This window comes from Sphaeramia orbicularis, chromosome 1 (genome assembly GCF_902148855.1).
Source record: "Sphaeramia orbicularis chromosome 1, fSphaOr1.1, whole genome shotgun sequence".
Classification (NCBI taxonomy): Eukaryota; Metazoa; Chordata; class Actinopteri; order Kurtiformes; family Apogonidae; genus Sphaeramia; species Sphaeramia orbicularis.
The window spans coordinates 21,142,562-21,157,503 of NC_043957.1; the positions used below are offsets into that span (position 1 = coordinate 21,142,562).

At 39.7% G+C, this 14,942-nt stretch overlaps 2 protein-coding genes across 2 annotated transcripts in view; both read left to right on the plus strand.

The window, feature by feature from the left end:
- Nucleotides 1-5,307, plus strand: part of LOC115429786 (uncharacterized) — a 28,470-nt gene extending 23,163 nt beyond the window's left edge. Inside the window, exons 9-11 of the mRNA XM_030149508.1 lie at nucleotides 1,565-1,786; nucleotides 4,907-5,066; nucleotides 5,144-5,307. Of these exons, the coding sequence (XP_030005368.1) occupies nucleotides 1,565-1,786; nucleotides 4,907-5,066; nucleotides 5,144-5,218 (457 nt within the window). The 3' untranslated portion in view covers nucleotides 5,219-5,307. The remainder of the gene's footprint in view (nucleotides 1-1,564; nucleotides 1,787-4,906; nucleotides 5,067-5,143) is intronic.
- A 4,765-nt stretch (nucleotides 5,308-10,072) lies between these two features.
- Nucleotides 10,073-14,341, plus strand: actb1 (actin, beta 1). Its single transcript, XM_030129019.1, has 7 exons — nucleotides 10,073-10,215; nucleotides 11,153-11,278; nucleotides 11,705-11,944; nucleotides 12,422-12,668; nucleotides 12,760-12,951; nucleotides 13,146-13,327; nucleotides 13,656-14,341. The coding sequence occupies exons 2-7, from the start codon at nucleotides 11,156-11,158 to the stop codon at nucleotides 13,797-13,799; spliced, it is 1,128 nt and encodes a 375-aa protein (XP_029984879.1). The 5' UTR covers nucleotides 10,073-10,215; nucleotides 11,153-11,155; the 3' UTR covers nucleotides 13,800-14,341.
- Nucleotides 14,342-14,942: the final 601 nt, after the last annotated feature.

The window sequence follows — 14,942 nt, forward strand, 5'->3', positions numbered from 1 at the left end:
CAAAAAACTGTCCACATCCACATTATGTCTTTGAACATCATTCCTTACATTAGTACCATTACTTCATGAACCTAACAAAGCAGGTACACTCACTGTTCATACAGAGGTGGACCTTACAGACCCTGTAGACCACATTGGACCTGAGACTGTTGACTCACTGTCCTCACAGAAACTGTTGCTGTCACTGTCTTGTAATTTGTGTGGAAATGACCAAAAATAGTCACTTACCATATAAAGGATTAAGTAAGCCTGTTTACTGAAGTTTATTAAGGCTTTAAAGAAATCAGACATTGGAAGCTAATTTTGTTTAGTTTTGATGTATTTGAGATAAATTACACTGGGTTACAAAAAAATGTTTTTTGCAAGTTGTCTAGGTTTTTTCAACTGAATTAGGACCATTTTGCACCGCTAAATCCAAAAATGACATCTGTTTTTCTCAATCAGGTCAGGTTTTTTTGCTAATTTGATTTTGAAAAATTTGATCTTCTCACAAAATTGATTTCATTTTTGTGACTTTATCAGTTGATTTTTTTTTATATAGTTTTCACCCAAAATAGGTTTTAAGAGAAAAAAAAATCATTTTCTAACAGGATTCCTGTCAGGTACAATGGTGTATTCACCGCAGATGTAGCAGAATACATCAGGCTTATTTTTGCAAGATCTTCTAGTTGAAGCCATTTCATTCACCTGTAATATTAAAAAAAAAACATTAATCATAAATTGGCAAAAGTAAAATCTTCAGAACTCGTTTATTGCAAGAAATATGAAAGAATTTTGTATCATATGATGTGAAAATGCCCATAAATGTAAGCAAAAATGTAAAAAAAACAATATGTAGCATAGTTCAGAAAGTTGACCTGATTGAGCAAAATTAATGTGATTTTTGGATTCAGCACACCAAAATGATCCTAAATCAGCTCAAAAAACTTAAACAATAAATTTGTTGTTGCCCAGTGTTATCAATTATTATCTATTATATATCACTGTTTAAAAATAAACGAGGCCATAGCACAATGGTAACATGATGAAAACTACATGAAAAGGAATGCAATGTAGAAGACAAAATGAGATGAGAATGGCATGCAAGACAGAACAAGACATATCAAACAGACACAGTGGTGACCTGGTTATCACAGCATTAAATTTAAATGAACAAAATGAGTGCAATCTGAAAACAGAGCATGACAAAAAGATGCAACAGAAAAAACAAACAGTAAAGGGAGACTGGAGAGGGAGAGAGTTCTTAATGGTTAAAGTTCTGTTCTGATATTGAAAACTCAATTGTGATGTGATGTTCATTTAATTTTGCACAGAAACGGACAGTAGAGATGTCCTTCAAAGGGCTTTTACACATTTCAGAGCCTGTACTTTTTTATTTTTACTGCAGGGAGGAAGTTGAATCACTCATTACTTGTACTCATCTCACACTAGTATCTGTTCTTTCACCTGTGTCAATAATGCTAACTAGAGTAAAACTGCAAAAGGCACTAGAGGAGCAGCTCCAACTCATCATTGTGTTTTGAAAAAAAAAACACATTGACTTGAATTGTCTTCTTCTGTGCAGCTATCGCAGGTTCAACCATTTCGATGAGCTGTCTGGTCGCTTCTGGTTGCGTTCTTGGGCGGGGTCTGCAGACTCTCTGGATAATCCCGCCTTCACACGCTCCGACGAGTTACTGCACCTGCGGGCACTCGACCGTCCCTGCTGTTACCATGACGACACGCTGTCACTGCCGTCTACTTGCCCCAGCCACGGCACACGCATTAATACCATCTACCCCCACAGGTACTGATGCACACAAACTGGTAAAAGGCTGAACATTTGTGGTCTTGTGTTTGTTATCTGATCTTTCACATTGCATAGATGGTTTTCCCCTCCGAGTCAGTTCTGCAAAAAAAAACATTCTACATAACCTGCCCCAGTTTTCTGTCAGAAGTTGTTAGTTTTCCTAAATTTAAAGTGATACTAAAGACTAAAACACAAGTATATATGACTTACTCGTGATGAAACATATCAATACTAGTAATAATGCACCTGAAAACTGTGAACATGATGAAGCAGAGACAGTCATTTCACTTCAATCTGAGTCATAAATTTTATATTTTAAAAAATCTCTTTTAAAGGGGTCATATTTTGCTAAACCCACTTTTATTAGTCTTTACATTTATTTGTGTATTTGGACCCTTATAGTTCAAAAAGTTAGAATTTGAACCCTCCAGGTGCTGCAAAGCTATCTTTATATTTATTTTGGCAAAGATCAAGTGGATTTCTACAATCTGTTTTAATTCCTGCTTAATTTGTTATGTTTTATAACTAGTTACATCACGACATTTGCACATATAAGGTGAAGACTTCCGACGAACATTTCTCCAAGTATGACATAATTTTTTGTCAGCAGCAACGGTTGTAGTAAAAAGTGAAAATATGCCCAAACTTCGAGCCGATTACCTAAAATGTTCAGTTGTTGGTTGTATTAATGAACACAAATGGCTGAACGGGACAGAAAGAACGGTCAACGACCTTGGGGGGGGGGGGGGGGGGGGGGGGGGCGGCATGAAGTGGCTCATGTGCATTTAAAGGGCCAGCGCTCAAAACAACCGTTCTGGTGTCATTACTCAGGAATAGGGTTGAAGATGGACCTGTGGAGTTACATTAATGAAGAATTCAGACCCAAGCAGAGTATTTACCGTTTATGTAGACCACAGGGAAATGTTTTAAAATGCATAAGTCCCTTTTCCAAAAAAAAAAGCAAAATATCAGTCCTTTAACATCTCTAATCAGATGTGTTCAGCCCATCTGTCCTTAAATCAGACTCTCCTAAACCTTGTTCATTTTCCAGTGAATGGAACTGAAGCCATTTTATTGTTCTATTCTAAACCACCAGACACTCAGGAGGGAAATGATGTTGCTTTGTAGAACTGGTGTCCTGATCATTAATAACATATTACAACATCACCCTGATACAACCACACAGACTGCAGAACTGCACTTTTTGTCAGAGAGCAGTTCCCCCATGACAAAGGATTGTACAATAGACAGAAAAAGCAGCAAAAATATGACAAATGCAGCCTTCACAGGGATAATTATTTGTATTTTTTATGTAACGTTTGCTTAGAGCTTCATATGCCTCATTCTTAGATGTTTTGTGATTGTTTGTGATGTTCGTCTGTGGACTGCTTTTTTCTCTCACGTCCACACCTGTACATTCAGACACTATCCACCACCGTCTCAGGTTCTTTTCAACTTTGTACCAGTTTCCAGAATCATGTAGTAGGTGGAGTTCTCAGGGAGTAAAGTTACACTCAGTGTCTTTTTTTAACCCATAAAGACCCAGTGCAACTTTTATGGCAGCTCCTAAATGGAGTTTTCTCACTTTTTAATCTTTCTTAAGTGATTCGTCACCATTTATTATGATATTATCCGATGCATTTTGCATTATTCAGTGTAAATAATGTATTTTTTCCTATGTTTAATTAACTGATGATGTAGATGTTCATGAAAACTCAGAGAAGATTCAAAAGGTATTATATGAAAACAGAGAAAACTGAATAAAAAGTGACTTTTTCAGTAAAATTTAGCATTAACTGAACATAAAAACAAGCCTCAAAAACCACTGTCATTTGTCAAACTCCATGTGTTTTACTGGTGAATCAATGTTACAGAAGATGACGGTGTTACCACGTTCACTACGGGGCCTCTGAACATCCACATGGGTCATATCTGATGATCATGAAAAGATGACAGACTGCATTGTACACCAATTTTCTACACATATTGATAGGATTAATGGATCAACAGGTATTAAACATTAGATATGAGTAGATGCTTTTGATCAGCAGCTTTGTGGGTTAAAGGGTTGAGAAAATTATACTCTCGTTCAATGTGACTGCTTCTAAAATTGCACTGGAATCATTTCTGGACTTGGTCCTTATTTGATTATTGCGACCAAATATGGCATTTATTCATTTGTGCTGTCTGAAAGTTGTTCGTTCTGTCTTTATTTATTGTTGTAATGATGTTGTTGCCACCAGCTAACTCTTGGAAAATAATTTTTTAACCTCAGCCAGCATTTTATCTGGTTAAAAACAGGGACTAATTGGTTATTTACCCTTTAGTTTATGTAGCATTCTGCTGTAATAATCTGTCATTATGTTCCCATTTCAGTCTTCTTTCCCTTCTCTTCTAATGTCTGTTCAATCCCCTTCAGTATGTAGAAGAGTAACATTAACCTCTGAACAGCAGCTACTAAGACTGACAAAGACACACATCTTTTAATGTGCCGTTTTCTTTTGCAGAGATTAGATCATTTTAATACCATGGCTCACTTCCCCACATGCAAACGTTCCACCAGAACAACTTCTCTTCTGATGTAGTGTAGCTGCAGCCTAAGCTTAGTACAGGTGTAATTAATTTAAAGAAATAATAGATAAACAACCTAGAGTATTTCAAGAACAAATAGCTTCCATGTCTTGTGACTCACAGTAGATAAACAAGACACAGAAAGTTTTATTGGATTTTCATGATTCTTAAATTCAACATTAATATTTTTATGTGAAATTTCTTTTTTTTTTCCCATTCTAGAATGATAATGGATGGATCTCTGGCACTGGTATGACATTAATAAAGTGTGAATGTAGGTTCTGTGAGACTAGTACAGCTATATGAGGTGCTAATCCATAATTGGTGTATTATCTAAAGCAAATGGCACTTGGAGAAACAGGAAAAGGCCCCAGTGTAGGTCCCAGCTCTGCCAGATTGTCTCCGGGTCCTGCTGTTACAGAATATGTCACACATTATGTTTGACTTGACTCATCAGACTAGTCACTTGTAAATGTAAAATACTAAACATGAATCATTACCACAAAAACAAAGACGATGTCTGTGGTGTTCCCTGTCTCCCTGCAGCTCTCAGTACGGTTGGAGGGGGAGCGAGATGAGCATGGGGGACGGCGTGCTGGACTCGGGTAAGGCCAGTGACCTCTCTGTGTGTAGCTGGCCTGTGGAACCAATTCAGTGGACTCCATTCCCACTTCTGCAACAACTGTCCTTACACCGGACACCCACGGTGAGTGTTTGACTGTGTGTGTGCGGTAGAGGTCCGGTTACATGATGTGATTATGTGTTCTTCTTTTCTGAAACCAGGTGAGGGTGACGAGGCCGCGGTCCTATTGTGAAGGCATGGAGCTGGTAGACCTGGGGAAAAGCTGGACCGCCTGAATCAAACCTGTTGTTACACTGATATTTACAGCTTCCTTTTGATTTCAAATGCACAGATATTCTTGTTTTGTTAATAAAACATTGTAAAACCTCCGATACAGGTGTATGTAATATTTTTTGTTGCAATAGTGTAAAAATTAATGATATCACTTGTAGGTGATATATCACATTTTCTGGTCATATATAATAGCTCATAAAAATCAGTCTCAACCTCAATCATGGGGAGGATGAGAATTCTCTTGTGTTTTAATAAGAAAATAAATGTCCTCCAAGTAAAATGTACCTCGGAAGTCAGAGCTTTGCAAAGATATTAAATTTATGTACCACTTCCCAAGCACAAAGGTATAAACTGTATTACATTTTACAAACACTGCTTTATGGTTGTAGGTCTCTGTGAGTTAACATCCATGTCTGAGATGCATAAAATATGTAGTGAAGACTGTGAATAAATTTAATAAACTGTGTTCAGTATATTTTTAGTTAAGTGGGAGATGCCGCTATATATTGGTATGTATGACTCTGACACAGGAGTAAAGTTTAATGCACACTGAAGTTTTTTTTTATCTTTAAATATTATGTTACAATGCAGATGACATTTGGCCCTTTCGATATGAAACTGAAATTTCAGAGTGATTTTTCCCTTTTACACATTTATGTAGAAATTTTTTAGATGATCAGGGTTACATTACTGTAAACAGTAGGTTTATGGCTGAAGATCTGTTCTGTGAAGTCTGTGAATGACCCTTGACCTCTAAAATCTGATCAGTCCATCCTTGAATCAGAGTGAATTTTTGTGCCAAGTTTAAGAAAAACCTCTCAGATAGACCACTCACAAAAAATGAAGTTGTATTGTGACCTTTGGATGAAAAATTTGATTATCTCATCATGTTACCCCGTTAAACATTTGTGCGGTTGACTTTCAGGGACATGAGTTGTTCCCTGACAGACAATCACAAGATGCAGAGCTATTAAAGCATCTGAAAGGATTTGGAATCATATCAGGATATAATGTGGGGGAGATATAGCGATCAGCGAGTCCATCTGTCTGTCACAACAGAAAAACCAAGATTTTTCAACCAAACTTGCTGCAATTTATCAGCTGTGTGTTGAAGTTGTGTCTTTCTTTCATCTGTCTGTCTTGTACCTGTGTCATTGAATGATTTAAGGCCTATTTTCTATTCCTAGGCAACAACTCAATTCCACCAATGTCTGTGGCGAACATCAGTAACAAATACCACTTTTCTTTTTTTTTATTATTAAAATGTTTATTGCGAACAGTCTTATAAGATATTATACAAGACATCAATGATACAAAGTACACTGTTGTCTTTTTTTTTTTTTTTTTAAGAAAAAAAGGGTATCAATAATGATCATTAAAAGGAAGAGTGAAAGAGAAAAAATAAATAAATAAATATATGTATAAATAAATAAAAAGAAAGAAAGAAAAAGGTAGTATAAGTAAATTAAATAAGTATGTAAAAAAATGGATAGTAAAAATGATATTAACAAGCCTGTACATTTGGCCAACCGCACTTTCAGGAAACAAGACAAAAAAAAAAAAGAGATGCATAAATACATTTATATGTACACACACAAGGCAAGGCATCATTCATAGTCATAATACAAAGAGAGAAAAAAAAGAGAAAAAAAGAGCCTAACAAACAAATACCACTTTTCAATTCTTACATTGTTTGGTTGTTGTATTAGTTTTCCACCTAAAAAGGCCGACTTATAAGAAAAATATCAGGTTAAGCGTGCACTCTTTTCCTGTTGTTTTCCCCTCTTTACCTCACCATCAGCAAGCTCTTTTTGGCAGTGATTTGAGGCCCTGAAGTGCTCTTCAAACCCACCACACTACCTTAACAAAATGGCAATTTTGCTTTGCGGAATGTGTGCCTTGAATGGCTAGTCTATTTTCTGTCTTTTGTACTTTTTGTCCAGACACATTTGAGCCTAACATTTGAGCCAGCTGTTTTGTCCAAGGTCTGGACAAAACAGCTGGTCTTTGGTCCAACCAAAAGAGGTGGTCTTGGGCCAGATCAAACTAAACCATTGTTTAATTCAAGTACAGCATGGAAACATTTTTGGAAAGTTTGGACATTTGGGGCAGATACAGGAGTTGAATTAGTTATGGTGTCACATTTGCGTTAACGTGAGTTTATATCCCAATAATAAATTGTCCGATCAATCCAGGAGGCTATTTAGTCAAATTAACATTTTGTTCCAAAGTAGTGGCATTGATGAGAACAATATAACACTTTTATTTCACTCTATTGAATAATAAGGTGATGTAAAGTAAATTTTTTACAACTTAGTAGAGAAAGCAGACCCACACATTTGGTGGGTCTGCATCAGCATCAGATTAGACAGGATCAAGATAAGGTTGAAACAGAAGGTGGTAGGTTGAGCCAGTTCCACCCATAAAATATACACATAAATATAAATAAAGCTGCAACTTCATATTCATTTGGGACTCTGGTATGAGGAGTCATGTAACAGTTGAAGATGTATTATGACATTATTATGACAGAGAGATTCATAGCCAAAAAAATAGTTGCTGAATTTCCTAATATATGACACACTAGAAAACCACTCAGACCTGAAAACTACCTTTTTCAATTTTACCCACTTCCTGTTTATTGCATTCAACGTACTTCACATTCTGCACCCTCTTCCCCTTTCTTTGTCATTTGAGTACAAAGCAGCCACACCTCTTCTCCACTGGCCATGAAACTCAACTTGAATGTGATGTGCCTGCTTCACCAGACAGAAGATCTTATATCACACTCCTGTATTTCTCCCTACAAGCTTTGTAAATGAATTAGGGGATGATGGATTCTGAAAGGGAGGAACTGTGTCAAAGAGTGGAAGAGAGGAAGAGTGAATATATATTTAAGAAAGAGGGAGAGATGGGGAAGGGGATGAGTGAAAAGTGGACAGAGGCTACCTGCTAGCTTTTTCCATATACGGTCTTAGTCAGAGCTGTGAGCCAGGCTTGCGAGTTTCTCTGACTGTGTGAGTGAGCAATGCAGGGAGGGAATTTGTATGTGTGTGTGTGTGTGCTGTAATGCATGCATGAGTCATGCACGCTGAGTTTTGAAATGGCTTGAGAAATGGCATGAGTGTCCTGGGGAAATTCTGAGAAATCTCTTTTGGGGAGGAGTTGGTGAAGCAGAAGTTACTTTTTCTTTCCCAACATCTGTGCCCATCTTTACATGTGGGGTGAAAGATGCAGAAACCAAGGTGAAAAGTACACTAACCAGGAGCAACACATATGCACACACATACTCAGCCTTAAAAAGGGAGATTCATTCATTTCCTCAGACTGGTCACATGACCTTAGCAGTGCATTCTTCCCCCCCATGTGACTTGCTCTGATATCTCCTTATATGGATGTCATCCAAAGGAACTCTTAAAGGGATGGATGTCCTGCCCTGGGTCTATACTTGGTGTATGTGTATGTGTGTGTGTGTGTGTGTGTGTGTGTGTGTGTGTGTGTGTATTTAGTGTCCATCCAGAGCAAGAATTACCAGTCGGGAGGAAAAGCCAATTCCATGATCGGCTCATTCACCTCCCTCCCCCTCTAAGTTGTCCTTAACTGCTCTATACCTGCTAACATGTGGTCACTTCCTGCGTGCATGTACAGAGGTCAGGCTGTGTAAAAACCTACTTCCTGTCTTTTACGGTGAGCTGGCTCCTATATATCCTTATTAGGAACACATAGAGCCACTGAGATCTCCTAGTGTAAGTTTATGAGTTTTCATCCGGTGCCCTTATTGAGTTAAAGCAGCGCTGTGACCCACCCACTTAGCCTTTGGTCAGGTTAAAGGATGAGCTTATGAAATCTATTACTATCAAAAAAAGCCTCTGATAGGTGCAGTGACACTGGGGTGTGCACAGGTATGTAACAAAATGACTCACATCTCTGCAAAATGATTTCATAATATCAGCCTTGCTGTTTAACTGTCACACCAAATATAGGTATGTAGTCACCTTTGTCTCCACTGGGGTCACAAAGGTTAATCTGCACCATGCACCTATTTACACAACACCAGGCAACTGATGAAAGGTAAAAGATTTACAGCTTGTAGTAGATACCTGAGCTTGACCACATGTATGAGTGTCACTTATCCCAGAATGTGTGTGTGTGTGTGTGTGTATGTGTGTGTGCACTAGTGTGAGACACTGGTATGCAGGGCAGACATGTCAGTCATGGTGTTAACAGCGCTGTCAGTGAGTCTTAAGATCCACCCATGTGTCTTGGCACTGCAATGAGTAATAATGATCCACTAGTAGTAATGACATCAACTGTCTCATTATAATCCTTGGAGTTTCTCCTTTCAAAGCAATTAATAATTTGAGTATGTCAATTTTGCACTTGTATACACCATTCCTAAAAGCAGAGACAAGATATAAGCAAATCTGGAGAGTGGTTGTATTACGGATTGAAGGCTTTGTTCTAGTTGAATCATCATAAATTACAGGGCTGTTTTCAAATGCACACATGATACTACTGTAACTGATGCACCATCCAAAACTAGCTAAAAACTACTGATGCTAAATGTCTTTGAACATAGCATTATACCTCTGCTGTAGTCTTTAAAGACCCGGCTGTTTTGGGGTCATGAATGTTGCGTACTTACGTATCATCACCATTATGATGAGGATAATTAAGAGTGAAATGCTAAATGTGATAAATGAATAAATATACAGATAACTGTACATTTCCGTGCTGTCGGTTACTTTTCGTGTCGCTTGTCCCCTCTGTCTTGTCAAAGCTCAACTATCTGCATGCGCCACACCCAGTGGATGCGGCAGAACCAATCAGAAGGCGCCGTGCGGAAAGTTCTCCTTTTATGGAAAGGGGTTGCAGCACGAGCTCTGATAAAACCCTGCAATTTACTGGCCTCCATTGCAGTCAAGTGCAGACACTAAACCCTACCGGAGTGTAGCGTCTCAGTCAGTCATCCTTAAAGCGATAACCCTCCCTCACACAGGTAAGAAAAACACTGAATTAAGGCAAAAGTTTCTGTCACATTTAACATGCATGCATCTGTGTCTGTGGTTTATATTTGAGTCAATAAGCTGAGGTGACGTTATTATTATTATTATTATTTTTTGGTGGGTTACTTGCCTCTGAAGTTGGCTGGACCGTTATTCGTTCATTGTATTTTGCTCTAATGATGCTGCCGTTAATGTTTCTATGCCGGCAAGTTTTGCTTTGGAGTTGACGACTGGTTCAACGAGGTGTGGAATAACCCGGCTGTTCTAGGTTGTCATCACTTCATCAGTTTAACAAATCAGACTGATGGTAAAGAGCTTGACCTTCTCGTTTACATGTAAGCATCTGCTCTGGCTCCGGTGTCCGGTGTCCGGAGCTCCCACGCAGACACATGTATGCAGATTAGGCGGATTACAGTTAAAATAATGAACTAAAATTGCAGCATTGGCTTCGAAACGTTATTTATGTGGCAGTATATCTATGCAGTCCTCTATCATAAAGTTAATGTTAGGAAGTTGGTGTTTCTTTGAAGTGCATAACCTTGTAAAGTGGTCACGACCTGATGAATGACAGGATGGGAGTTAATTCATTTAAAGACCCGCTGTGACAGGGGTTTTTGAGGCTGTAGGTTCAGTTCTGCTCGTCCCTGTAGATGGGAGTGGCCGTCAGTGGCTGTCATTTGAGGTTTAAACGACACACAGGGCGGCTTCCCGGGCCGGGCTGCCGCTGTCTGAGCTGCTCTCACTTTTGCCTTATATGGCCATGGCCAGACGAAGGAGAAACTGCCTTTGTTTCTCCGGGTTTGGGCTGGAACCTGCGCCGTGGCGACATCCCGTGTCCAGTGGCCGGAATGACAAGGATGGAGTTGAAGATGACAACGGGTATTTTACAGTTCGTGGGGTTTTAACATCCTGTCTTTTCTTTTTCATCAGAAAATGGAAGACGAAATTGCCGCCCTCGTTGTTGACAACGGATCTGGAATGTGCAAAGCTGGCTTTGCAGGAGATGATGCTCCCCGTGCTGTGTTCCCCTCCATTGTTGGACGCCCCAGACATCAGGTAATTATTTTTTTCTACTTCTGTTTTTTTTTTTTTTTTTCCTTAAATACAAGGTTTGAGTTTAAATTATTCATTGTAGTCTTGCTTATTTTTAGTAAGAACTTCACATTTATCATGATGCTTAACTTCATGGGTTAAATGCTAAACTATTGAGTCATTTACAAATAAGTATAGGTTGTGTTTCTACATTCCTCATTACCTGTTTTAAAAGCCCAGCTTCAGCACTCTCACTAATGCAAAACTTACCTCAAATCAGAATGATAGACCATAGAACCTACAAGATCAGTGCAAAGATGGGGAATTGTAGGAAAATACAAAGACCCTTTTAATTTTAAAGGGTGGCATTATTCTAGTGCTATAATGTTGCTTTGTTACAGATTGTTCTAGAGCCTTGTGTCAAAATGTCACTTCCTCTTTTCTCCCCAGGGTGTCATGGTTGGTATGGGCCAGAAAGACAGCTATGTTGGAGATGAGGCACAGAGCAAGAGAGGAATCCTGACCCTGAAGTATCCCATTGAGCACGGTATCGTCACTAACTGGGACGATATGGAGAAGATCTGGCATCACACTTTCTACAATGAGCTGCGAGTCGCCCCCGAGGAGCACCCAGTCCTGCTCACAGAAGCCCCCCTGAATCCCAAGGCCAACAGGGAAAAGATGACCCAGGTAACAAGAAATGACACACTCAGAAAAATAATCTGAATCTACTTACAGCAGGGTCCTGAAATGGGAAACTGTCAGGCGTTTCTCCTCTTGCTCAATCTGTCCATTTCCCTCCTGTACTGTCTTCATCCTGCAGGTTTCCTCTGTCTTGAGCTGATCTTTGAACTCTGGACATTTCAGGTTTCTATCCGTCTGCACTGTCTCAGGAATGATGGTTGCAGCATGATGACTGATGTTTTCAGTGTCCAACTAAAATGTCTAACTGAACTGTCTGCATGATGCAACAGTTTGACAGTAGTGTAGGATGCTACACATTGAACATGAGGACTAAACTGCAACTTATTGCAGTGACTAATTACCTCAGTGTTTCAAAACAAACCAATGTGTTCTTCAATTTGACTGTACTAATTGATAGTTTATTACTAGTTTTTGTTTTTCCCACTCCTGATTTGGTAACGTCTCTTGTTCTCCTTCCTCTAGATCATGTTCGAGACCTTCAACACCCCTGCCATGTATGTGGCCATCCAGGCTGTGCTGTCCCTGTACGCCTCTGGTCGTACCACTGGTATTGTCATGGACTCCGGTGATGGTGTCACCCACACAGTACCCATCTATGAGGGGTACGCCCTTCCTCATGCCATCCTCAGGTTGGACCTGGCTGGCAGAGATCTCACAGACTACCTCATGAAGATCTTGACTGAGAGGGGCTACAGCTTCACCACCACAGGTAAAGACTTTAAACAAAGTTCAACCTGAGCAAATGCATAAAAATGGGGAAAATTATGACAAGCTAAAGATGAAACATTGTTTCTTTACAGCCGAGCGTGAGATTGTCCGTGACATTAAGGAGAAGCTGTGTTACACTGCACTGGACTTTGAACAGGAGATGGGCACTGCTGCCTCCTCCTCTTCCCTCGAGAAGAGCTATGAGCTGCCTGACGGACAGGTCATCACCATTGGTAATGAGAGGTTCCGTTGCCCCGAGGCCCTCTTCCAGCCCTCTTTCCTTGGTAAGTTATAGAACTATGGATTTTTCATTGCATAACTTGTAGCAGAAAAGGCTTGGCTAATGTCATCCCTGAAAATAGGAAATTCAACACTGACATTGGATTACACCTTCCAGAAATTGGAAGGAGGGGGGCAGAAGTTAATGTAATTTTTAAATTCAGATTATTTATTGTTAATTTTACTTTTTTGTTTACAGGTATGGAGTCTTGTGGTATCCATGAAACTACATTCAATAGCATCATGAAGTGTGACGTCGACATCCGTAAGGACCTGTATGCCAACACTGTGCTGTCTGGAGGTACCACCATGTACCCCGGCATCGCTGACCGTATGCAGAAGGAAATCACTGCCCTGGCACCTACCACCATGAAGATCAAGGTAAGCAAACAAAGCTGCATTTCTATTGTGCAGAAGTTTGGTGTTCAACAAATCATACAACCTTGTTAAAACAACTGAATTGATGTATGTAAATTCAACAGAGCAGTGAGTTAAAGCTTTAAGAATGAACCTTAAAAAGGCTAGGTACCACTCCATATTAGCAGTGCAATGACTGATCTAGAAGTTTCTATCTCTTCTGCCACCTAGTGGTTGACCAGGATTAAACAGTTGAACTTTAAGTAAAGCTGTTGTTGCATTTCAACTTCAGATGTGGAAGTATAGGCTGTTGGTGCAGTCATTAACAACTCGTTCATGTGTTGTCCTGTAGATCATTGCCCCTCCTGAGAGGAAATACTCTGTATGGATTGGAGGCTCCATCCTGGCCTCCCTGTCAACCTTCCAGCAGATGTGGATCAGCAAGCAGGAGTATGATGAGTCCGGCCCCAGCATCGTCCACAGGAAGTGCTTCTAAACAGACTGTCAAATTCCCCCTCCCTCCCCCAAAACACACTGCTACAACCCAAACGACTGGCTCTGCATACATACCTACACCAACACACTGGTGTGTGCTGAGCCCACAACACCTTCCAATTTCCCCTCATCACTATGGCTAATGGCACCATGCGCCCTGATGGGGAGAAACTCTGCAGGAAGTCCAGAGCGTCCCAGGCGGTGTGAATGTGTGAAGGAACATGATGTCCATTGTCGTGTTTGTGTAGGTCATTCCAGATGTCTTTGTTCACCACCTTATTTGCCTCTATGAAGGTTTATTCTCTGGTGGGCCCACTGCCCAACAGACCTGTAGTATTGCTTAATATGTAAATTATGTAATCTGAATCTTGTTTTGTTTTTTGTACTTTCAGCCTTAAATGATACTTGGTCCAGTATGTTTGTCATTATGCAAAAGACAAAGCTTCCGCCTTGTATTGAGGTATATGAAGGTTTGTGCATAGGGCGTCATGCCTCTGGTGTACACAAGAATCCAATAAAGCGCACATGTCTGAGTCCACTTTATGTACTTGGTCTTATTGATCATCAACATACCAGACTTAAATCTTTCCAACTCTCATAACTACTGGTCATCAGGCTTTTTGTTTACGATGGAAGAACTACAACTTAACATTTAACTGATGTTGATGCTTTCAGATACAGGTGACTTGAATTTTAGGTGAAAAGGGGGGGTAGAACTTAAATACTGTATCACTGCCGCTAAGTGTGAAAATCCATACCACTAAGGTTTAAATCTTGGTTCACTTTTTAAATGACCTGGATGCAGAATTGTTTTTATTTGTTAATGCAGCCATGATTTTAATTAAATACTTTGTCATTGTGTAAAAACGAGTGATTCAAGCATCTTTCTAACTGGCAGAGCAAGTTCAAAAGCGCAAAGAATTGGCATCAAATCATAAGGACACTGAATGTAATCATTCTACTAGAACTCCACACAGTCACCTGTAAAAGTTCTGATGACACCACCATTGTTGGCTGTACATGAAGGGAACCAACATGTTGGGGGCGTCATACACTTTGTGGACTGGTGAGCAATAACACCAGCAAAACCAAGGAGATTCTGATTGATTTCTGCAGGTCACCCCCACAACACGCACAGGTGAAC

What these genes read in the sequence shown, in the direction of transcription:
- actb1 (XM_030129019.1), top strand. Translation starts at nt 11,156, where the DNA reads ATGGAAGACGAAATTGCCGCCCTCGTTGTTGACAACGGATCTGGAATG. An exon ending in CTACAGCTTCACCACCACAG is followed by an intron (nt 12,669 to 12,759) that starts GTAAAGACTTTA and finishes GTTTCTTTACAG; the next exon opens with CCGAGCGTGAGATTGTCCGT. An exon ending in CTTCCAGCCCTCTTTCCTTG is followed by an intron (nt 12,952 to 13,145) that starts GTAAGTTATAGA and finishes TTTTGTTTACAG; the next exon opens with GTATGGAGTCTTGTGGTATC.